The sequence below is a fragment of the Dendrobates tinctorius genome, unplaced genomic scaffold, assembly GCF_039654945.1.
Source record: "Dendrobates tinctorius isolate UK_male_01 unplaced genomic scaffold, ASM3965494v1 ptg000232l, whole genome shotgun sequence".
NCBI lineage: Eukaryota > Metazoa > Chordata > Amphibia > Anura > Dendrobatidae > Dendrobates > Dendrobates tinctorius.
In genome coordinates this window covers 5,674,896-5,700,645 of record NW_027361899.1, presented here as the reverse complement: position 1 = coordinate 5,700,645, position 25,750 = coordinate 5,674,896, and the positions used below count along the sequence as shown (strand labels likewise).

At 50.0% G+C, this 25,750-nt stretch overlaps 1 protein-coding gene across 3 annotated transcripts in view; it reads left to right on the top strand.

Moving 5' to 3' along the window:
* LOC141060023 (lactoylglutathione lyase-like) overlaps positions 1 to 23,886 on the top strand; it is a 33,787-nt gene extending 9,901 nt beyond the window's left edge. For all 3 annotated transcript variants that reach the window (XM_073556281.1, XM_073556280.1, XM_073556279.1), the window contains 5 exons: positions 2,362 to 2,444; positions 17,385 to 17,525; positions 17,991 to 18,055; positions 21,507 to 21,596; positions 23,257 to 23,886. In XM_073556281.1, the coding sequence (XP_073412382.1) occupies positions 2,362 to 2,444; positions 17,385 to 17,525; positions 17,991 to 18,055; positions 21,507 to 21,596; positions 23,257 to 23,372 (495 nt within the window). In that variant the 3' untranslated portion in view covers positions 23,373 to 23,886. The remainder of the gene's footprint in view (positions 1 to 2,361; positions 2,445 to 17,384; positions 17,526 to 17,990; positions 18,056 to 21,506; positions 21,597 to 23,256) is intronic.
* Positions 23,887 to 25,750: the final 1,864 nt, after the last annotated feature.

Genomic DNA, 25,750 nt, shown 5'->3' with positions numbered 1-25,750 from the left:
TCCTATGTAGTTAGCTTGGGCCCCATCATTTGCTCAACCTATCTTTCTATCTGTGTTAGTGTTTTCATCTTGCTTCACCGTCATTATATGTTGGGGACTTTCTATTGCTTTGGGGTCTGCTCTGGGGCAGTTTAGTTTTCCCCTTTCTGTCTTTAGGCTATGTAGTTCTCCGGCTGTGATCGAGGGGTCTAGGGCACCGTAGGAACCCCCCACGGCTACTGCTAGTTGTTGTGGATAGGTCCAGGGGTCTGCAATCCGATAGCTGCCAACCTCTCTGTTTTTTCTGGACTTAGCTGGTATTTTGTTTTTTCCTCCTTCGGTGACTCATCATAACAGGGCACATTCTTTCTCCATATTAATGTCTATGGATGTAGATGACGACAGAGAAGCCCCCGGAGGTTGATGTGGGGGGCACAAAAACTCTTACTGTTTCTCTTATTCATTCTCGTCTCGACTATTGTAACTCTCTTCTAATCGGTCTCCCTCTTACCAAACTCTCCCCCCTTCAATCTGTCTTGAATGCTGCAGCCAGGATCATATTCCTCGGCAATCGTTACACCGATGCCTCTACCTTGTGCCAGTCATTACACTGGCTACCCATCCACTCCAGAATTCAGTATAAACTTATTACCCTCACCCACAAAGCCCTCCATGGCTCAGCACCACCCTACATCTCCTCCCTTGTTTCAGTATACCACCCTACCTGAGCCCTCCATTCTGCTGATGACCTGAGGTTAGCAATCTCAATAATCAGAACCTCCCACTCCCGTCTCCAAGACTTTACACGTTCTGCGCCAATTCTTTGGAATGCACTTCCCAGGTCAATACGATTAGTCCCCAATCCCCACAATTTTAAGCGTGCCCTGAAAACGCATTTATTCAGACTGGCCTATCGCCTCAACATGTTAACCTAATCTATCCCTGTGTGGCACAGCCAAAAGTTTTTTACCATAACCAGGTTCCCCGCATCATGTTCCCACATGCTTTATGCATCCATTAGCCCTCTGCATCCGTACTGTTACACACTTAACATTATGGCTGGTCCATACAATCAAGGCAACTGTTACCACCCACCTTTCCTGTCTCCCCTTTTTTCCTCATAGAATGTAAGCTTGCGAACAGGGCCCTCATTCCTCTTGGTATCTGTTATGATCTATGTGATTATTGTTATGCTGTAATGTCTATTGTCTGTACAAGTCCCCTCCGAAATGGAAAGTGCTGCGGAATATGTCAGCGCTATAGAAATAAAATTTATTATTATTTCCTCCATATTAAGGTCTATGGATGTAGAGGACGACAGAGAAGCCCCCGGAGGTGGATGTGGGGGGCACATACTTTCTCCATATTAATGTCTATGGATGTAGATGAGGACGGAGAAGCCCCCGGAGGTGGATGTGGGGGGCACATACTTTCTCCATATTAATGTCTATGGATGTAGATGAGGACGGAGAAGCCCCCGGAGGTGGATGTGGAGAGCACATACTTTTCTCCATATTAAGGTCTATGGATGTAGATGAGGACAGTGAAGCCCCTGGAGGTGGATCCATATTAATGTCTATGGATGTAGATGAGGACAGTGAAGCCCCTGGAGGTGGATGTGGGGGGCACATACTTTCTCCATATTAATATCTATAGATGTTAGTGAGGACAGTGAAGCCCCCGGAGGTGGATGTGGGGGGCACATACTTTTCTCCATATTAATGTCTATAGATGTAGATGAGGACAGTGAAGCCCCTGGAGGTGCATGTGGGGGGCACATACTTTTCTCCTTATTAATGTCTATGGATGTAGATGAGGACAGAGAAGCCCCCGGAGGTGGATGTGGGGGGCACATACTTTTCTCCATATTAATGTCTATAGATGTAGATGAGGACAGTGAAGCCCCCGGAGGTGGATGTGGGGGGCACATACTTTTCTCCATATTAATGTCTATAGTTGTAGATGAGGACAGTGAAGCCCCCGGAGGTGCATGTGGGGGGCACATACTTTTCTCCATATTAATGTCTATGGATGTAGATGAGGACAGAGAAGCCCCCGGAGGTGGATGTGGGGGGCACATACTTTCTCCATATTAATGTCTATGGATGTAGATGAGGACACATGTGAGAATATGACAAGTATTTATAATCTCTGGAATATTCCTTAACATTTAAATATAATAATTTGGAGATGACCTAAAGTAAAAAATGTTATGTTTTTGGGGGGCTTCTTGTGTGTGTGTGTGTGGCCCCTGATTAGTGACAGGACCTTCACAATGTTATAACCCTTTTCACTCCAGAAAACTGTTGTGAAGTACATTCTGTCTATAACTATGAAGCCATTAAATGCAAATGTTTGTTTTTTTTTCTTTGGCCATTTTAGGACTTCATATTCCAGCAGACCATGCTCCGGATTAAAGATCCCCAGAAATCCCTGAAATTTTACAATAAATGTCTTGGAATGAGGTAAGTGTAAAACAACGGTGACCTGTTCAATATTACAAAAGTCTTTAAGTGGTTGCATCAGTCATTCAAGGCGCCCTTTAATTTGCGTGTGTTCAGAAGGTCGTATTTTCCGATGTGGAATTCAGACAGAACCAATGTTAGTGAGATATTGGTCTATGTGGGGTAAGGATCACAGCATGCGTTGGTCTGCATGTGAATAGCAGGCAGCTCCTGCGCTTGTCCATTTCGCAGATGGGTACCCAGAGCTGCGCACACAAGTCAGTCGTGTGTTTTTTTGTTTTTTTTTGCCCAAGTTCAGCACATGGACCAGTTAGCATACATCCCAGTGCACATGGACCAGTGTTAACATACATCCTAGTGCATATGGACCAGTTACCATACGTGCTAGTGCACATGGACCAGTGTTAGCATACGTCCTTGTTAGGCGTTGGGTTCCAGCCTCTGCACAGGAGGAAGCCCGAGCCTTGCCTTCGGCGGTCTCCCATTCCTCTCAGGCCGCAGAGGAGGCTGCTCAGCAGACTCGTCAATCCTAGCGCTCTGCTCAGATCAGTACTGTGAGTTTGGTTGCTGCTGCCACCTCTGGTCCAGCTATAGCAATGCATGCTGGTCAGCAGCGAGCTACTCCAGGGACTAAGTCCTCCTTTTGGTCCATTGAGCATGCCCTTGGGACGATCTCTCATTGGAGATCGGAGGTCACATGCCCAGGTCCAGCTCGGATTGGACCATCAGGAAGGTCCCGAAAGGACGCTGCTATAAAAAGTTTGCATGGCCGCTCGGCCATGTGCTAGTATAGACTCATTATGTTATTGGTATGTGTGATGATGGATGCATGATACTGGTGAATGACTCATTATGTTACCCCCCCCTCCTTTGATACGCATGTGTTAGGGTATCTGAGTCAGCGCCAACGGGTGGCTATGTTTCCGCCAGTGTGCTCCTAGCATTGTCACACACTAGCGTCCGGTGGTGTCATCCTGTACAAGGCACTGCTGTATCGTGCCAAGTCAGCACCCGCCAGTGCAGCACCATGCGCAAGTTGTGCGCTGTTTAGCCCAACCTTGGGCGATTGGTGGCACATGCCAGTGAGGCGTCGTGCACACTTGTTCGTCTCGCTCACTCCGCAATTGCGGCGCCGAACGCTGCTGGTCTAGAGGGACCCTTTCCCTTGTCTCTGGGGCAGGGTCTTGTGACCGTATAGCAGTGCTCCCACAGCCGAGTCCTGTGAGGTTAACAGGCTCTGGCTTTACTTCCAGCGGCTCTGTGAAGTAAGAGTTCGCTTCTATACGTACCGGGTCAGTGGTTACCCGTCAGTGTTCAGATATTATGCCGCCATTACCAAGCAGCAGTATACCATCTCTGCACGGTGGACCCCAGGTTGCGATCGCACGCTCTTATATTTTATCTTTAGTGCGATCCGCAACCCTAATACGTCCTAGTGCACATGGACCAGTGTTGGCATACGTCCTAGTGCACATGGACCAGTGTTGGCATACGAGCTAGTGCAGGGTTCCCCAACTCCAGTCCTCAAGGTTCACCAACAGGTCATGTTTTCAGGATTTCCTTAGTATTGCTCAGGTGATAATTGCTTCCACTATGCAATACAAAGGAAATCCTGAAAACATGATCTGTTGGTGGGCCTTGAGGACTGGAGTTGGGGAACCCTGTGCTAGTGCACATGGACCAGGGTTGGCATACGTGCTAGTGCACATGGACCAGGGTTGGCATACGTGCTAGTGCACATGGACCAGGGTTGGCATACGTGCTAGTGCACATGGACCAGGGTTGGCATACGTGCTAGTGCACATGGACCAGGGTTGGCATACGTGCTAGTGCACATGGACCAGGGTTGGCATACGTGCTAGTGCACATGGACCAGGGTTGGCATACGTGCTAGTGCACATGGACCAGGGTTGGCATACGTGCTAGTGCACATGGACCAGGGTTGGCATACGTGCTAGTGCACATGGACCAGGGTTGGCATACGTGCTAGTGCACATGGACCAGGGTTGGCATACGTGCTAGTGCACATGGACCAGGGTTGGCATACGTGCTAGTGCACATGGACCAGGGTTGGCATACGTGCTAGTGCACATGGACCAGGGTTGGCATACGTGCTAGTGCACATGGACCAGGGTTGGCTTATTGTCACTAATGTGTCACCTCCTTCTGTGAGTTTGGGGGTTAGTAAGTGAATATTGTGAATCGCATGTCATCCATTTAGCCTGTGTTTCGTGTCCCATGTTAAATGGATTCCGTTTCCTTTGTTGCTGAAGTGGTTAACTACCATTTCTGTGCTGGTTAGAAACATGTAGCTCCATCTCTCAACTGCTCCTGATCTGGTCATTTCTTTTCTCTAAGGGCTGAGCCAGATGGCCGTATAACTCGTGCGATAATCGCATCCCCCTGCACAGACTGGCCTGGCACCTCTCCTGACCTGAGCAAGACAGTATGATGTATTTCTATGCAGCTGTCAAGCTCAGGTCTGGAGAGCCGACAGCCAGCACAAGGTTCACGTTGCGATTCTCACACGAGAAATGTGGCAGTCTGTCTATGCCCTAGACAACTGTCCAGGCTTTCTCTTCCTCGCCAGTGATGGTTCTACTTTCTGGTTCCCTGTAGTTGCTGTGCCGGGTTGGAGTTTGTTGTATGCTGTTTTTGGGTGTGTGCTTTTTACCTATTCCTATTTGGTTGTTGCAGTTTACCATGTCCCTATACAGTGGGGGAAATAAGTATTTGATCCCTTGCTGATTTTGCAAGTTTGCCCACTGACAAAGACATGAACATTCTATAATTTTAACCCCTTCCTGACATCAGACGTACTATCCCGTCCATGGGACCCGGGCCCCTATGCCCATGGACTTGATAGTACGGATCAGCGGCGCCCACGTGGTGAGCGCCGCTGATCGCGGCCGGGTGTCAGCTAATTATCACAGCTGACACCCGGCACAATGTGTCAGGGGCGGTCACGGACCGCCCCCGACACGTTAACTCCTTGCACACCGCGATCAAACATGATCGCGGTGTACCGGGGGTTAAAAAGAAGCATCGGCAGGGAGGGGGCTCCCTCCGTGCTTCCCTGAGCCCCCCACGGTAGCGCAATGTGCAGCGCTGCTGCGGGGGGCTCCTTCCCTGCAGGCCCCCGAATCCAAGATGGCGACGGGGGCCTGCAGGGAGCTGGCTTCCTCAGTGCCTGCAAAGCGCAGGCATGAGGAAGTCTGCAGCAGTGCCTGTGATAGATCGCTGATCTGTCACAGTGATCTGTGATGTGACAGATCAGCGATCTGTCACAGGACAGTGATGTCCCACCTGGGACTATGTAATAAAGTAAAAAAAAAAAAAAAAGTGTAAAAATTTTTTAAAAAATCGCCAAATAAATTGGAAAAAATAAATATTCCCCCCAATAAATCTATTTTTTGGAAAATATAAAAAAAAAAAAACAATAAAAGTACACATATTAGGTATCGCCGCATCCGTAACGACCTGCCCTATAAAACTGTCCCATTAGTTAACCCTTTTAGCGAACCCCTTAAAAAATAAAAAAAAACGAAGCAAATAATGATTAATTATCATATCGCCGAACAAAAAGTGCAATCACGCGCGATCAAAAAAGACGCATATAAATATCCATGGTACCGCTGAAAATGTCATCTTGTCCCGCAAAAAACGAGCCACCACACAGCGTCATCAGCGAAAAAATAAAGTTATAGCTCGCAGAATAAAGCGATGCAAAAATTATTTTTTATATAAAATAGTTTTCATTGCATAAAACCGACAAAACATAAAAAATGACATTGAGGTATCGCTGTAACCGTACTGACCCGAAGAAGAAAACCGCTTTATCAATTTTACCGCACGCGGAACTGTGTAAACGCCCCCCCCCCCCCCCCCCCCCAAAAGAAATTCATGAAACGCTGGTATTTGTTCATTCTGCGTCCCAAAAATCGGAATAAAAAGCGATCAAAAAATGTCACGTGCCCGAAAATGGTACCAATAAAAACGTCTACTCGTCCCGCAAAAAATAAGACCTAACATGACTTGGTGGGTCAAAATACGGAAAAATTATAGCTCTCAATATGTGGTGATGCAAAAACTAATTTTACAATAGAAAGCGTCTTTTAGCGTGCGACAGCTGCCAAACATAAAAACCGCCATAAATAGTAAATCAAACCCCCCGTTATCACCCCCTTAGTTAGGGGAAAATTAATAAAATTAAAAGAAAATGTATTTATTTCCATTTTCCCTTTAGGGCTAGGGTTAGGCCTAAGGGTAGGGTTATAATTGGGGGTTTCCACTGTTTGGGCACATCAAGTGCTCTCCAAATGCAACATGGCGTCTGATTTAAATTCCAGCCAATTCTGAGTTGAAAAAGTCAAAAGGTGCTCCTTCCCTTCCAAGCTCTGCCATGCGTCCAAACTGTTTTACCCCCACATGTAGGGTATCAGCCTACTCAGGACAAATTGCAAAACAACTTTTGGGGTCCAATTTCTCCTGTTACCCTTAGGAAAATAAAAAATTGGGGGCAAAAATATCATTTTTGTGGAAAAAAATGATTTTTTTATTTTCACGCTTGGGCGTTATAAACTTCTGTGAAGCCCTTGGGGGTTCAAAGTGCTCACCACACATCTAGATGAGTTCCTTAGGGGGTCTAGTTTCCAAAATGGGGTCATTTGTGGGGGGGTTTCCACTGTTTAGGTATATTAGGGGCTCTCCAAAGGCAACATGACACCCGCAGACCATTCCATCAAAGTCTGCATTCCAAAACGTCACTGCTTCCCTTCCGAGCCCCGACGTGTGTCCATACAGTAGTTTTCTCCCACATATGGGGTGTCCGCGTACTCAGGACAAATTGGACAACAACTTTTGGGGTTCAATTTCTTCTGTTACCCTTGGGAAAATAAAAAAAAATTGGTGACTAATTGATCATGTTTGTGGAAAAAATATGATTTTTTTATTTTCATGCCTGGGCATTATAAACTTCTGTGAAGCCCTTGGGGGTTCAAAGTGCCCACCACACATCTAGATAAGTTCCTTGGGGGGGTCTAGTTTCCAAAATGGTGTCATTTGTGGGGGGTTTCCGCTGTTTTGGTACATCAGGGGTTTTCCAATCGCGACATGGTGTCCGATCTCAATTCCAGCCAAAAACGTCAAATGGCGCTGCTTCCCTTCCAAGCCCTGCCATGCGCCCAAATAGTGGTTTACCCCCACATTTGGGGTATCGGCGTACTCAGGACAAATTGCACAATAACTTTTAGGGTCCTGTTACCCTTGGGAAAATAAAAATTGGGGGTGAAAAGATCATTTTTGTGGAAAAAATATGATTTTTTAATTGTACCGCTGAACGTTATAAACTTCTGTGAAGCCCTTGTGGGTTCAAAGTTCTCACCACATATCTAGATAAGTTCCTTGGGGGGTCTAGTTTCCAAAATGGGGTCACTTGTAGGGGGTTTCCACTGTTTAGGTACATCAGGGGCTCTCCAAACGTGACATGGTGTCCGATCTGAATTCCAGCCAATTTTGCATTGAAAAAGTCAAACGGCGCTCCTTCCCTTCTGAGGTCTGCCATGCGCCGAAACATTGGTTCCCCCCCACATATCGGGTATCAGCATACTCAGGAGAAATTGCACAATAACTTTTGCCGTCCAATTTCTCCTGTTACCCTTGGTAAAATAAAAATAATTGAACCTGAAATTTTTTTTTGTGAAAGTTAGATGTTCATTTTTTTTTTTTAAATATTCAAAAAATTCCTGTGACGCACCTAAAGGGTTAATAAACTTCTTGAATGTGGTTTTGAGCACCTTAAGGGGTGCAGTTTTTAGAATGGTGTCACTTTTGGGTATTTTCTATCATATAGACCCCTCCAAAGTGGCTTCAAATGTGATGTGGTCCGTAAAAATAAAATGGTGCTGCAAAAATGAGAAATTGCTGGTCAACTTTTAACCCTTATAACTTCCTAACAAAGAAAAATTTTTGTTCCAAAATTGTGCTGATGTAAAGTAAACATGTGGGAAGTGTTAATTATTGTTTTTTTGTGTGCCGTATCTCTGTGATTTAAGGGCATAAAAATTCAAAGTTGGCAAATTGCAAAATTTTCGCCAAATTTCCGTTTTTTTCACAAACGCAAGTTATTTGAATGAAATTTTACCACTAACATGAAGTACAATATGTCACGTGAAAATAATGTCAGAATCACCGGGATCCATGGAAGCGTTTCAGATTTATTACCTCATAAAGGGACAGTGGTCAGAATTGTAAAAATTAGCCCGGTCATGAACATACAAACCACCCTTGGGGGTGAAGGGGTTAAGGGTAGGTTAATTTTAACATTGAGAGATAGAATATCAAAAATAAAATCCAGAAAATCACATTGTATAATATACATTTATTTGCATTTTGCAGTGAGAAATAAGTATTTGATCCCTCTGGCAAACAAGACTTTACACTTTGTGGCAAAATCCTTTTTGGCAAGCACAGCAGTCAGACTTATTTTGTAGCTGATGATGAGGTTTGCGCACGTCAGGAGGAATTTTGCTCCACTCCTCTTTGCAGATCATCTCTAAATCATTAGGATTTTGAGGCTGTCACTTGGCAACTCGGAGCTTCACCTCCCTCCTTAAGTTTTCTATGGGATTAATGTCTGGAGATTGACTAGGCTACGCCATGACCTTAATGTGCATCTTTTTGAGCCACTCCTTTGTTGCCTTGGTTGTATGTTTTGGGTCATTGTCTTGCTGGAAGACCCAGCCATGACCCATTTTTAATGTCCTGGCGAAGGGAAGGAGGTTGTCACTCAGGATTTTACAGTACATGGCTCCATCCATTCTCCCATTGATGCGGTGAAGTGGTCCTGTGCCCTTAGCAGAGAAACACCCCCAAAACATAATGTTTCCACCTCCATACTTGACAGTGGGGATGGTGTTCTTTGGGTCATAGGCAGCATTTCTCTTCCTCCAAACACGGCGAGTTGAGTTAATGCCAAAGTGCTCAATTTTTGTCTCATCTGACCACAGAACCTTCTCCCAATCACTCACAGAATCATCCAGGTGTTCATTGGCGAACTTCAGACGGGCCTGCACATATGCCTTCTTGAGCAGGGGGACCTTGCGGGCACTGCAGGATTGTAAACCTTTACGGCGTAATGTGTTACCAATGGTTTTATTGGTAACTGTGGTCCCGGCTGCATTGAGGTCATTAACAAGTTCCCCCGTTTAGTTTTAGGCTGATCCCTCACCTTCCTCATGATCAAGGATACCCCACGAGGTGAGATCTTTCATGATGCTCCAGATCGATGTTGATTCACCCGTCATTTTGTATTTTTTCCATTTTCTTACTATTGCACCAACAGTCGTCTCCTCTCCCAGTGTCTTATGGTTTTGTAAACCATTCCAGCTTTGTGCAGGTCTATGATCTTGTCCCAAACATCCTTATAAAGCTCTTTGGTCTTGCCCATGTTGTAGAGGTTAGAGTTTGACTGATTAATTGACTCTGTGGACAGGAGTCTTTTATAAAGGTGACTATGTAAGGCAGCTGTCTTTAATGCAGGTAAGGAGTTGATTAGGAGCGTCTAACTGGTCTGTAGGAGCCAGGACGCTAAATGGTTGGTAGGGGATTAAATACTTATTTCTTACTGTAAAATGCAAATAAATTTCTATAATTTATGCAATGTGATTTTCTGGATTTTATTTTTGATATTCTATCTCTCAATGTTAAAATTAATCTACCCTTGAAATTATAGACTGTTAATGTCTTTGTCAGTGGTCAAACTTACAAAATCAGCAAGGGGTCAAATACTTATTTCCCCCCCACTGTGTGCCTTTTGGTAGTTTTGTATATTACTGACTTTCTCTGTTATCCCCGTTTGTCTTATTTGTTAATACACTAGCGTTTCTGTACTGTGCATCCCAGGGGGAGAGGGTGAGAACAACTGAGTAAATAACAGGAGAACAGTGAGGCACGAGGCCCAAACCTGTTCACCCTCAGAGGTACCATTTGGCAACAGATTTAGTTAGAGCCTCAGCCCAAGGGACAGTGAAGTGCTCATGCACAGTCAGTGTAACACAGATGTGCTGGCGCTCATGGGCCAGTGTTGGCATGCGTGCTGGCGCTCATGGGCCAGTGTTGGCATGCGTGCTGGCGCTCATGGGCCAGTGTTGGCATGCGTGCTGGCGCTCATGGGCCAGTGTTGGCATGCGTGCTGGCGCTCATGGGCCAGTGTTGGCATGCGTGCTGGCGCTCATGGGCCAGTGTTGGCATGCGTGCTGGCGCTCATGGGCCAGTGTTGGCATGCGTGCTGGCGCTCATGGGCCAGTGTTGGCATGCGTGCTGGCGCTCATGGGCCAGTGTTGGCATGCGTGCTGGCGCTCATGGGCCAGTGTTGGCATGCGTGCTGGCGCTCATGGGCCAGTGTTGGCATGCGTGCTGGCGCTCATGGGCCAGTGTTGGCATGCGTGCTGGCGCTCATGGGCCAGTGTTGGCATGCGTGCTGGCGCTCATGGGCCAGTGTTGGCATGCGTGCTGGCGCTCATGGGCCAGTGTTGGCATGCGTGCTGGCGCTCATGGGCCAGTGTTGGCATGCCTGCTGGCGCTCATGGGCCAGTGTTGGCATGCCTGCTGGCGCTCATGGGCCAGTGTTGGCGCACATGGACGCTTGGTGGCATGCATACTGGCGCACATGGACCAGTGTTGGTGCACATGGACCAGTGTTGGCATACATGCTGGCGCACATGGACCTGTTGGCATACGTGCTGGCGCATATGGACCAGTGTTGGCGCACATGGACCAGTGTTGGCATGCATACTGGCACACATGGACCAGTGTTGGTGCACATGGACCAGTGTTGGCATAGGTGCTGGCGCACATGGACCAGTGTTGGCAAACATGGGCCAGTTTTGGCGTACATGTTGGCACACATGGACCAGTGTTGGCATGCGTACTGGCGCACATGGACCAGTGTTGGCACACATGGACCTGTGTTGGCATACGTGCTGGCACACATGGACCTGTGTTGGCATACATGCTGGCGCACATGGACCTGTGTTGGCATACGTGTTGGCGCACATGGACCTGTGTTGGCATACGTTTTGGCGCACACGGACCAGTGTTGGCATGCGTACTGGGGCACACGGACCAGTGTTGCCATACGTACTGGCACACATGGACCAGTGTTGGCATGCGTGCCGGCGCACATGGACCTGTTTTGGCATGCATGCTAGCGCATATGGACCTGTTTTGGCATGCGTGCTGGCGCACATGGACCTGTTTTGGCATACGTACTGGCGCACATGGACCTGTTTTGGCATGCGTGCTGGCGCACATGGACCAGTGTTGGCATACGTGCTGGCGCACATGGTCCTGTGTTGGCGCACATGGACCAGTGTTGGCATAGGTGCTGGTGCACATGGACCAGTGTTGGCAAACATGGGCCAGTTTTGGCGTACATGTTGACACACATGGACCAGTGTTGGCATGCGTACTGGCGCACATGGACCAGTGTTGGCACACATGGACCAGTGTTGGCATGCGTACTGGCGCACATGGACCAGTGTTGGCACACATGGACCAGTGTTGGCATGCATACTGGCGCACATGGACCAGTGTTGGCATACGTGCTGGCGCATATGGACCAGTGTTGGCATACGTGTTGGCGCACATGGTCCAGTGTTGGCATGCATACTGGCGCACATGGACCTGTGTTGGCATACGTGCTGGCGCATATGGACCAGTGTTGGCACACATTGATCAGTATAGGCATATGTGCTGGTGCACATGGACCTGTGTTGGCACACATTGACCAGTATAGGCATATGTGCTGGCGCACATGGACCAGTGTTGGCACACGTTCTTGCACACATGGACCAGTGTTGGCGCACATGGACCAGTGTTGGCATGCGTACTGGCGCACATGGACCAGTGTTGGCACACATGGACGCTTGGTGGCATGCATACTGGCGCACATGGACCAGTTTTGGCATACGTGCTGGCACACATGAACCAGTGTTGGCATACATGCTGGCGCACATGGACCTGTTGGCATACGTGCTGGCGCACATGGACCAGTGTTGGCACACATGGACCAGTGTTGGTGCACATGGACCAGTGTTGGTGCACATGGACCAGTGTTGGTGCACATGGACCAGTGTTGGTGCACATGGACCAGTGTTGGTGCACATGGACCAGTGTTGGTGCACATGGACCAGTTTTGGCATACGTGCTGGCACACATGGACCAGTGTTGGCATGCATACTGGTGCACATGGACCAGTTTTGGCATACGTGCTGGCACACATGGACCAGTGTTGGCATACATGCTGGCACACATGGACCAGTGTTGGCATACATGCTGGCACACATGGACCAGTGTTGGCATACATGCTGGCGCACATGGACCTGTGTTGGCATACGTGTTGGCGCACATGGACCAGTGTTGGCACACATGGACCTGTGTTGGCATACGTGCTGGCACACATGGACCTGTGTTGGCGTACATGCTGGCGCACATGGACCTGTGTTGGCATACGTGTTGGCGCACATGGACCTGTGTTGGCATACGTTTTGGCGCACACGGACCAGTGTTGGCATGCGTACTGGGGCACACGGACCAGTGTTGCCATACGTACTGGCACACATGGACCAGTGTTGGCATGCGTGCCGGCGCACATGGACCTGTTTTGGCATGCATGCTAGCGCATATGGACCTGTTTTGGCATGCGTGCTGGCGCACATGGACCTGTTTTGGCATACGTACTGGCGCACATGGACCTGTTTTGGCATGCGTGCTGGCGCACATGGACCAGTGTTGGCATACGTGCTGGCGCACATGGTCCTGTGTTGGCGCACATGGACCAGTGTTGGCATAGGTGCTGGTGCACATGGACCAGTGTTGGCAAACATGGGCCAGTTTTGGCGTACATGTTGACACACATGGACCAGTGTTGGCATGCGTACTGGCGCACATGGACCAGTGTTGGCACACATGGACCAGTGTTGGCATGCGTACTGGCGCACATGGACCAGTGTTGGCACACATGGACCAGTGTTGGCATGCATACTGGCGCACATGGACCAGTGTTGGCATACGTGCTGGCGCATATGGACCAGTGTTGGCATACGTGTTGGCGCACATGGTCCAGTGTTGGCATGCATACTGGCGCACATGGACCTGTGTTGGCATACGTGCTGGCGCATATGGACCAGTGTTGGCACACATTGATCAGTATAGGCATATGTGCTGGTGCACATGGACCTGTGTTGGCACACATTGACCAGTATAGGCATATGTGCTGGCGCACATGGACCAGTGTTGGCACACGTTCTTGCACACATGGACCAGTGTTGGCGCACATGGACCAGTGTTGGCATGCGTACTGGCGCACATGGACCAGTGTTGGCACACATGGACGCTTGGTGGCATGCATACTGGCGCACATGGACCAGTTTTGGCATACGTGCTGGCACACATGGACCAGTGTTGGCATACATGCTGGCGCACATGGACCTGTTGGCATACGTGCTGGCGCACATGGACCAGTGTTGGCACACATGGACCAGTGTTGGTGCACATGGACCAGTGTTGGTGCACATGGACCAGTGTTGGTGCACATGGACCAGTGTTGGTGCACATGGACCAGTGTTGGTGCACATGGACCAGTTTTGGCATACGTGCTGGCACACATGGACCAGTGTTGGCATGCATACTGGTGCACATGGACCAGTTTTGGCATACGTGCTGGCACACATGGACCAGTGTTGGCATACATGCTGGCACACATGGACCAGTGTTGGCATACATGCTGGCACACATGGACCAGTGTTGGCATACATGCTGGCGCACATGGACCTGTGTTGGCATACGTGTTGGCGCACATGGACCTGTGTTGGCATACGTGTTGGCGCACATGGACTTGTGTTGGCGCACACGGACCAGTGTTGGCATGCGTACTGGCGCACACGGACCAGTGTTGCCATACGTACTGGCGCACATGGACCAGTGTTGGCATGCGTGCTGGCGCACATGGACCTGTTTTGGAATGCATGCTAGCGCATATGGACCTGTTTTGGCATACGTACTGGCGCACATGGACCTGTTTTGGCATGCGTGCTGGCGCACATGGACCAGTGTTGGCATACGTGCTGGCGCACATGGTCCTGTGCTGGCGCACATGGACCAGTGTTGGCATAGGTGCTGGCGCACATGGACCAGTGTTGGCATAGGTGCTGGCGCACATGGACCAGTGTTGGCAAACATGGGCCAGTTTTGGCGTACATGTTGGCACACATGGACCAGTGTTGGCATGCGTACTGGAGCACATGGACCAGTGTTGGCACACATGGACCAGTGTTGGCATGCGTACTGGCGCACATGGACCAGTGTTGGCACACATGGACCAGTGTTGGCATGCATACTGGCGCACATGGACCAGTGTTGGTGCACATGGACCTGTGTTGGCATACATGCTGGCGCACGTGGACCTGTGTTGGCATACGTGCTGGCGCACATGGACCAGTGTTGGCATACGTGCTGGCGCATATGGACCAGTGTTGGCATACGTGCTGGAGCACATGGACCAGTGTTGGCATGCGTACTGGCGCACATGGACCAGTGTTGGCACACATGGACGCTTGGTGGCATGCATACTGGCGCACATGTACCAGTGCTGGCGCACATGGACCAGTTTTGGCATACGTGCTGGCACACATGGACCAGTGTTGGCATATGTGCTGGAGCACATGGACCAGTGTTGGCATGCGTACTGGTGCACATGGACCAGTTTTGGCATACGTGCTGGCACACGTGGACCAGTGTTGGCATACATGCTGGCGCACATTGACCTGTTGGCATACGTGCTGGCGCATATGGACCAGTGTTGGCACACATGGACCAGTGTTGGCATGCATACTGGCGCACATGGACCAGTGTTGGTGCACATGGACCTGTGTTGGCATACATGCTGGCGCACATGGACCTGTGTTGGCATACGTGTTGGCGCACATGGACCAGTGTTGGCATGCGTACTGGCGCACACGGACCAGTGTTGCCATACGTACTGGCACACATGGACCAGTGTTGGCATGCGTGCCGACGCACATGGACCTGTTTTGGCATGCGTGCTAGCGCATATGGACCTGTTTTGGCATACGTACTGGCGCACATGAACCTGTTTTGGCATGCGTGCTGGTGCACATGGACCAGTGTTGGCATAGGTGCTGGCGCTCATGGTCCTGTGTTGGCATAGGTGCTGGCGCACATGGACCAGTGTTGGCAAACATGGGCCAGTGTTGGTGTATGTGCTGGCGCACATGGACCAGTGTTGGCGTACGTGCTGGCGCACATGGACCAGTGTTGGCGTACGTGCTGGCGCACATGGACCAGTGTTGGCGTACGTGCTGGCGCACATGGACCAGTGTTGGCGTACGTGCTGGCGCACATGGACCAGTGTTGGCGTACGTGCTGGCGCACATGGACCAGTGTTGGCGTACGTGCTGGCGCACATGGACCAGTGTTGGCGTACGTGCTGGCGCACATGGACCAGTGTTGGCGTACGTGCTGGCGCACATGGACCAGTGTTGGCGTACGTGCTGGCGCACATGGACCAGTGTTGGCGTACGTGCTGGCGCACATGGACCAGTGTTGGCGTACGTGCTGGCGCACATGGACCAGTGTTGGCGTACGTGCTGGCGCACATGGACCAGTGTTGGCGTACGTGCTGGCGCACATGGACCAGTGTTGGCGTACGTGCTGGCGCACATGGACCAGTGTTGGCGTACGTGCTGGCGCACATGGACCAGTGTTGGCGTACGTGCTGGCGCACATGGACCAGTGTTGGCGTACGTGCTGGCGCACATGGGTTGTTTTTCACACAAAGCTCGGGGCCACATTGCTAAAGATTGCAGTTTGTGCTAGTTTGGTTCGATTTACAGACGGGTGCATGTAAATATTGGACCTCTCCTGCGTCTACCGCTGTGTGCTTAATACCTGACAGTCATCTAGAACCATGCAGGGAGAAGCCAGACTGTGACTAGTCACATCTATTCCTATGGTTCTTCACCAAACCCTTAACGATCTGGTATCGGGGACCATAGGAATAGTTGTCAGAAGACTGGACTCCGTCTTCATGGTGACAGGTTCCCTCTAAACTATAATCTCTCTGAAATGCTGAAGAAAACCCTGCAATTGTGCAGTCAGGACCTGATATGGGCAGCATGAAGCAATGATAGGTCCCCTTTCCATCAGCTATATCTATCATATAGGGTCTGTAAAGCTGACACGTTGTCATTTCGTTGGAAATGGGCAGCACGGTGGCTCCTGGGTTCGAATCCTACCAAGGACAACATCTGCAAGGAGTTTGTATGTTCTCCCCGTGTTTGCGTGGGTTTCCTCCGGGTACTCCGGTTTCCTCCCACACTTCAAAGACATACTGATAGGGAATTTAGATTGTGAGCCCCCATCGGGGACAGTGATGAAAAAAATGTGTGCAAACTGTAAAGCGCTGCGGAATATGTTAGCGCTATATAAAAATAAAGATTATTATTAAATGCAGCTTTGGATGTGACCAGAGAACAATGGTGAATTTACGTGGACAGCTAAGTATTGTAGATCTGTGCGTTTTTAAGGTCCTTTCACACAGGTTGATAGAAACTCTGAGGGGACTGAATGATCATTGACCGGCTGTGCTGCCCCCATACGGGACACATACTTTCACAAGTACGTTCCCTGTTTACACGAGGAGGTCGGCTGCCGGCAATGATTGCAGAAGCCCATGTCTCTATGAACCAGCTATTTTACTAATTTGTTAGCTGCTTAGCGGCCGATGTTCGGGAATGAGCGCTTGTTCGCCAAATTTTCTCGGCCTTTGTGAAAGTTATTTTCTGATAGAAACTGAGTAGATCAGGGAATATCGCCGTCATTTATACAGAAGCTCATGGTTTGTTTGGCGTTTCTCCTTAGTCTCCTCCTGAAGCGCGATTTCCCCTCCATGAAATTCTCACAATACGTCATGGGTTACGAGGATAGTAAGGACATCCCAGCAGACATGAAGGAGAGGGAGGCCTGGGCCTATTCTTGCAAAGCCACCGTCGTGCTGACACAGTAAGTTCTCATAAGGAAATTGTCAATGGAAACCAAAGATGGACTCCGACCATCCTTGCTGAAACTAATGTCATTACTTAAAGGGGTTTACTGTTTTTTTTTTTTTTTTTTACTATTGACGGCAGCCCTGAACATGGCACATCTGAAGTGGCACATTATGTGACGGGCACTGTGTCTCCGGGTCATGGTTTCATGGTCTTAATTGGAAAATCCACTTGATTTCCTTTAATGTCACAGCCGATGAGGTTCCTTTTTGTTGGTGACATTCACCAGTCCGTATTTATGCTCCATGTTCAGGACGTTGTGCCCGGCCATACAACAGACCTCCAGATCTGGGCGAGCAGCCTCATAGTTCAGGTCAGGAGACCACATACAGTAGTTGGGCCGGGCACCATAAAATGCGGGCCACATCACCACAACTAATGGCTCCCGCAGGTAATGTGTGCACGTCTCTATTTTATGCAGCAACTGGGGCAACAGGATTGATGATAAACCCTTTCACAACGGCAACTCCGACCCGCTGGGCTTTGGTGAGTTCTGTCCTGTAAGGCCTTTTCTGTGTAGCTTCACCCCAGTCACAGACTATGACATTACACATGCAAATATTCTACTGGGGGGGGGGGGGGGGGGGAAATCATCATTTTTTGGTGTTTGCAGTATCGCTTTGTAATATTTCTCACTATATATACACCAGTATGGGGAGGTTAGCACAATATTGGAGCAGCGTCATCCGGTTGCATTTCATTCAGGATTTCTCTTAGGCTGCGTTCACACACAGCAGTTATGTTGCAGCTTGAAACCTGTGCCGCCTGCAGTCTTACTGTTTCCCTGCACAATCACGTCATGTTGCAGAAAAAAAGTGCTTCAACTGCAAGACGGATTTTAATGATTAGTTTGGACTAGTCATAGCTTAATAAACGAAATAGCATTAAGTTATAGATGGATTTGGAAAAAAAGAAAGTGCAGATCATGTCTTTGAGGCATCTCCTAATGGGATCCACTGCACATCAGGCACTGTCCAATCAGAAAGCTGCAAAACACGTCTGGGAAACAATACTTTCCTATAATGCTTCAAAAATCTCTTCGTAACCCCTTCAGGAATTGGGAAACATCTGCCAAACCTCCCCAAATAAGGAGAGATTTCTGCTTAAAAAATACTTAGAATTTTTAGCTGCCTACCAAATCTCAGTCTGAATATAGCTCAAGGGAGATCAGCAAGCTCAAGAAACGGGTGTAACACATTCACAAACACTACAGGAACGTTTTGACCCCTAAAGGTTCGTGCTGCAGAGTCACATTACATAGGAAAAGGCACAAGGATTATTGGCCCATGGGATTCACTATGTGCTGCACCTCTAGTAAATCTACGTCTGTGTCAGCAGGAGTTTGGGCGGACCGTGGTCGGAGTGTGTGTGTGTGTGTGTGTGTGTGTGTGTGTGTGTGTGTGTGTGTGTGTGTGTGCGGGCGGGCCGTGGTCGGAGTGTGTGTGTGTGGGCGGGCGGGCCGTGGTCGGAGTGTGTGTGTGTGTGTGTGTGTGTTGGCGGGCTGTGGTCGGAGTGTGTGTGTGGGCGGGCGGGCCGTGGTCGGAGTGTGTGTGTGGGCGGGCGGGCCGTGGTCGGAGTGTGTGTGTGTGGGCGGGCCGTGGTCGGAGTGTGTGTGTGTGGGCGGGCCGTGGTCGGAGTGTGTGTGGGCGGGCCGTGGTCGGAGTGTGTGTGTGGGCGGGCCGTGGTCGGAGTGTGTGTGTGTGGGCGGGCCGTGGTCGGAGTGTGTGTGTGTGGGCGGGCCGTGGTCGGAGTGTGTGTGTGTGGGCGGGCCGTGGTCGGAGTGTGTGTGTGTGGGCGGGCCGTGGTCGGAGTGTGTGTGTGTGGGCGGGCCGTGGTCGGAGTGTGTGTGTGTGGGCGGGCCGTGGTCGGAGTGTGTGTGTGTGGGCGGGCCGTGGTCGGAGTGTGTGTGTGTGGGCGGGCCGTGGTCGGAGTGTGTGTGTGGGCGGGCCGTGGTCGGAGTGTGTGTGTGGGCGGGCCGTGGTCGGAGTGTGTGTGGGCGGGCCGTGGTCGGAGTGTGTGTGTGTGGGCCGTGGTCGGAGTGTGTGTGGGCGGGCCGTGGTCGGAGTGTGTGTGGGCGGGCCGTGGTCGGAGTGTGTGGGTGTGGGCGGGGCGTGGTCTGGGTGTGTGTGTGGGCGGGGCGTGGTCTGAGTGTGTGTGTGTGTGGGCGGGACGTGGTCTGAGTGTGTGTGTGTGGGCGGGGCGTGGTCTGAGTGTGTGTGGGCGGGGCGTGGTCTGAGTGTGTGTGTGTGGGCGGGACGTGGTCTGAGTGTGTGTGTGTGGGCGGGACGTGGTCTGAGTGTGTGTGTGGGCGGGACGTGGTGAGTGTGTGTGTGGGCGGGACGTGGTCTGAGTGTGTGTGTGTGTGGGCGGGACGTGGTCTGAGTGTGTGTGTGTGGGCGGGGCGTGGTCTGAGTGTGTGTGTGTGGGCGGGGCGTGGTCTGAGTGTGTGTGTGTGTGGGCGGGGCGTGGTCTGAGTGTGTGTGTGGGCGGGGCGTGGTCTGTGTGTGGGCGGGGCGTGGTCTGTGTGTGGGCGGGGCGTGGTCTGTGTGTGGGCGGGGCGTGGTCTGTGTGTGGGCGGGGCGTGGTCTGTGTGTGGGCGGGGCGTGGTCTGAGTGTGTGTGGGCGGGGCGTGGTCTGAGTGTGTGTGTGGGCGGGGCGTGGTCTGAGTGTGAGTGTGGGCGGGGCGTGGTCTGAGTGTGTGTGTGGGGGGGTGGGGTGTGGTCTGTGTGGGCAGGGCGTGGTCTGAGTGTGTGTGTGTGTGTGGGCGGGGCGTGGTCTGAGTGTGTGTGTGTGTGTGTGGGCGGGGCGTGGTCTGAGTGTGTGTGTGTGTGGGCGGGGCGTGGTCTGAGTGTGTGTGTGTGTGTGTGGGCGGGGCGTGGTCTGAGTGTGTGTGTGTGTGGGCGGGGCGTGGTCTGAGTGTGTGTGTGTGTGGGCGGGGCGTGGTCTGAGTGTGTGTGTGTGGGCGGGGCGTGGTCTGAGTGTGTGTGTGTGGGCGGGGCGTGGTCTGAGTGTGTGTGTGGGCGGGGCGTGGTCTGAGTGTGTGTGTGTGTGGGCGGGGCGTGGTCTGAGTGTGTGTGTGTGTGGGCGGGGCGTGGTCTGAGTGTGTGTGTGTGTGGGCGGGGCGTGGTCTGAGTGTGTGTGTGTGTGGGCGGGGCGTGGTCTGAGTGTGTGTGTGTGGGCGGGGCGTGGTCTGAGTGTGTGTGTGTGGGCGGGGCGTGGTCTGAGTGTGTGTGTGTGTGGGCGGGGCGTGGTCTGAGTGTGTGTGTGTGTGTGTGGGCGGGGCGTGGTCTGAGTGTGTGTGTGTGTGTGTGGGCGGGGCGTGGTCTGAGTGTGTGTGTGTGGGCGGGGCGTGGTCTGAGTGAGTGTGTGTGGGCGGGGCGTGGTCTGAGTGAGTGTGTGTGGGGGGGGCGTGGTCTGAGTGAGTGTGTGTGGGGGGTGGGGCGTGCTCTTTGTGGGCGGGGCGTGGTCTGAGTGTGTGTGGGCGGGGCGTGGTCTGAGTGTGTGTGGGGGGCGGGGCGTGGTCGGAGTGTGTGTGGTCGGAGTGTGTGTGTGGGTGTGGGCGGGCCGTGGGCGGAGTGTGTGTGTGTGTGGGCGGGCCGTGGTCAGAGTCAAGAGATGCCTGACAACATAAACATCAGTAAGGAAAGGACACAGGTATCTGTGAGCAGGTAGGAAAAATGGCCTCTTACTCCAAAGTGCCTCTTCTGGGGATGGATTTTAGGGAGATAACCACAGGCCCCTCTTCTTAAGCACCGATTATTTCCCATTAGGTCTCCATTTGGAGTAGTAGTCTTTATTCGGGGTCCCCCCACAAGCTTGCAGCCATGGACACTGTTCTCTTTACATGCTGGTTCCTAAAGAGTCATTATTTGCCGACCCCCGAATGAGATGTGGCCACGTACTTCAATTCCAGTAACCTCCGCTCCCCTGATTACAGGTCATATCGGCATTGCTGTCCCCGATGTCTCCGCTGCCTGCCAGAGGTTTGAGCAGCTCGGGGTTACGCTCCAGAAGAAACCCGATGAAGGTAAAAGTATTATTATTATGGCACAATACAGTGACCTCCCTGACTTTTACGTGGAGCTTCAGTTTTGGATGAAATATGTAGCACAATCTACAATCATGTAGTGGATTGGATGTTCCCAGCATCTGGGGAGAATTTCATGTCAGTTGCACCTTTTACAAATAGATTTTCTTAGGTAATTGGTGACGTGTTCAATACTTTTGTCACCTGCTGTATATCTACTATGCAATCGTCTCTGTCTGTAACGGAAATCCCGTGTTGCCGATTAGTCGCGCCCGCCCGGGCGCGACCAAGCAGTGACAGGCGCGGCATTCGAACGACGCAGGTTGCCGCGGGTCATCTGCCGCACGGAGGTCAGCGGCGAAGCAGCCGGGAGATGACCAGCGCAGCTCAATGTGCGGATGGTACCCAGGGTCCGGAGGAGAGGATACTGTCCTCCAGGCCCTGGGTACCATAAACCTGTAAAAAGTAGAATTAAAATAAATATTGATATACTCGCCTTCCGACGGCCCCTGGACTCTTTCCCTCCTCTCACCACGTGCCTGGCATCTTCCGGTCCCAGTAATGCTTTGCGTGAAAGACCGCTGATGTCGCACTCTCGCAAGAGTGACGTCATTTCCGGTCCTTCGCGCTAAGCATTACTGGGACCAGAAGATGCCGGGAGCGTGGAGAGCAGATTGGGGGCCGTCTGAAAGTGAGAATAACCTCTTTTTAAATTATTTTTTATGTTCTATCTTTTAGTATTCATGCTGCATAGGCCTCATCAATAGTAAAAAATTCATCACAATCCTAGAATACCCGATGCGTTAGAATCGGGCCACCATCTAGTATTCATATAAACGTCAATTGGGAAACAACCTAATGTATTAATAAAGTGCATAGTGCTGAATGGGAGGGAATAAATGTGCTGCAGATTAGGTGCGTAGCTCAAATGTGGCTGTAAGGTGAGAAAGTGACACCAATTCAGAAAGATGGCCGAAACATCGTCACGTGTCTTTCACTTTTCCTCATGACTAATTACTGTGCAGGTCTGGTGTAAAGGCCGCGTCCTCCGTACCATACCGCAGACGTGTATAGTGTATTCTGCAGAATTATGAATGCAGCTCTGATGAGTGCTGCTCTGAGAATAAACCATTATTACTCATTAATCAGGGTGGTAACATTCCCAGCCTTAGGAGCTTGTGCATACTGTCTGTGGTTTTCTTACTCATCCCCATGTTATTCTATGGGGCTGTACATATATATTTTTTTTCTTCAGACCCAGAGGCCCACAGAAAAAATGGGAGACGTGTCTGATTTTGACCTGAGTGTTGGATCAGAATCGGCAGTGGAAGTCTATGGGTCTGTGGAAAAAATCAGACCGCAATTGGACGACATCTGAGTGTGATCCGATTTTCACAGACTGACATAATGAAGGTGGAAACTTTTATCTGTTCACCTCCGAGGAAAAACTGATTCAACTCTGATTAGAATAATCGGCCATTTTTTCTCTGATGGAGAGAGGACAGTCGTGTGCACCGGCCCTTATAAACATATCATAAACTTCAAAAAGTAATGAGAGCAGAGTGTGACGATGAGGTGCGATCCCGGCTCCCGCTGATGCTTCTCAGTGATTAACCATCCGCTATAAATACCTTCTTTTACCCTTTTGCATTTCTCTCAGTGAGGAGGAAGGGGCTGACCTTTATTGAAGACCCCGACGGTTATTGGATTGAGATCTTCTCTCCTAACAACATGGCGTCCATCCTGACAGATGTCTTACAAGCTCCTGCTTCCTGACCGCAGAGGTGAACAACCACCCCTATCTGCTGCTGATAGTGAGTCGTCCTCCTTCCTCAGGATACAGGGGCCACATTGATCCTCGGAGGATGTTTTTTTTTTTTTTTTTTTTTTTTTTTCTTCCGTGCTCTTTTACTGTAGATACCAAAGCAAGAAAAATGTGCAGTTTTCCCACGGGGCCATGATGTTTGGGATGTGACTGTCATAAAAATAGCAAATCGGTGCAGGTTACTGATCGTCATGACAAACTTTATCTAATAAAATATTTTCCTTTTTTTTTTTTTCTACTTTTATATATATTTTGTTTGTTCATTGAGGATTTTTTTTATTTGGTGCTTTATGATTTACGATACGAGACAATTATTACACAGGCTGATGGAAGGAAATAGTAATGTGATATAAACCTTGACACTGATTTTTCTTTTTTTTTTTTATTGCTCATTAGTTTGTTAAATGTAAAGTTAAACAACTTTCTATTCATTAAATGTTTCTACCATTTTGCTGCAGCAGAGAATGTGTAAGTCCTGTATGTAAGCGAGTGCTCTGCGGAAACGTTACAGATCCGTCCTGCTGCAGTTTCTGATGGAACTCTGCTCTCACTTCCTTCCCTCTATGTTGGAGATCACAGGAGGGAGGTGGAGAGGGTGTAGCGGCCCGAGATCGCAGGAGGGAGGTGGAGATGAGGTACGCGGCTCGAGATCGCAGGAGGGAGGTGGAGAGGGTGTACGCGTCTCGAGAATGCAGGAGGGAGGTGGAGATGAGGTACGCAAGTATCTAAAGGCTTATGGAGAGCAAACAAGATATAGATAAGGAGCAAAGTGCATGGAGAGGAAATGGGTGTGGGAAGACTGCAGAACCCTGGATACACACAGACATCACATCCAGCCTGTATTACTGAGCGAGACAATCCCACAAGCGAAAAATAGTTAACTTTGATTAGGCTGCAAACTGCATGTCAGGGAGTCTGAAAATGAATGAAAACTAGTGCAGGCTGACACAAATGTATTAACTAAAGATAACTACTAATATACTCTGGTTTATCAAGACCAAAGCGCAGCTGTCTACTGGGACATTTTAGAGCTCTTCATGCTTCCCTCTGCCGACAAGCTTTTTGGAGATGGAAATGTCATTCTCCAGCAGGACTTGGCCTCTGTCCACACTGCCAAAAGTACCAATACCTGGTGTATACACAACAGTATCACTGGGCTTGATTGGCAGCAAACTCGCCTGACCTTAACCCTATAGAGAATCTATGGAGTATTGTCAAGAGGAAGATGAGACATCAGACCCAACAATGCAGACGAGCTGAAGGCTGCTATCAAAGCAACCTGGGCTTCCATAACCCCTCAGCAGTGCCACAGGCTGATCGCCTCCATGCCACGTTGCATTGATGCAGGAATTGATGCAGAAGGACCCCGGACCAAGTACTGAGTGCATTTACTGATCAGACATTTCAGGAGGACATTTCAGATTTTACAATCATTTTTCAAGCCGTTGTTATAAAGTATTCTAATTTCCTGAGATAATTACTTTTGGATTTTCATTGGCTGTAAGCCATAATCATCAACATTACCAGAAATAAACCCGTGACATAGATCACTCTGTGTGTAATGACTATAGAATAGGAGAGTCACTTTATGTATTGAAGTGAAATAAATTCACTATTTGATGATATTCTCATTTTGTGGGAAGCTCCTGTATGTGAAGATCATTTCTACATGTTTTCCCTGTGCACAGTCGGATACTCCCGTTGATGCCCTGATTTGACCTTTTCCCGCTGGACTCTACGTGCTGCAGAGGGAGGATTGCGGTAGTGGTGACCCTGCTGTCAGTGATCGGCTAGTCAGTCATGTCCCGTTTCAGGAGACAATCGGTGAGACGCTACTTATTAGTTTTAATGCCATTTTAGCACTTAACATAAAAGTGGACAACCCCTTTAATCAGTAACGGCCCGTTTTTAGCACATTCCCATTTGATTGGTCGGACCTCCAGTACAGCAGCCTATCGGTACAGAGACAGCGGATCACACCGATAGCCTCTTCCCTGGCGACTGTACCAGACCTGGTCACTTACCTTCTGAGCCGCTTCAGCTCATATAACCCCATGCACACTGTATCACTACACCGGCGGCTGCACATTGGGGTCACCAGAAATACAACAGATCGGGACACGAGCGATCATCCACTACACAACCTGCCAGAAGGGAAAAATGGGAATTTCTGTTTCTCGGTTATTTTCTCCCCGCCGGACATTATCCTCCTCTATGGAGAAGCTTTTATGTCCCATTCACACGCCGCAGCTGCTTCTGTTTTATCAATGTCTGATTCTGAACAGAGCTGCTGGAAAATTGTAGTTGAAGGCGAGTGTGGTGCCGCACA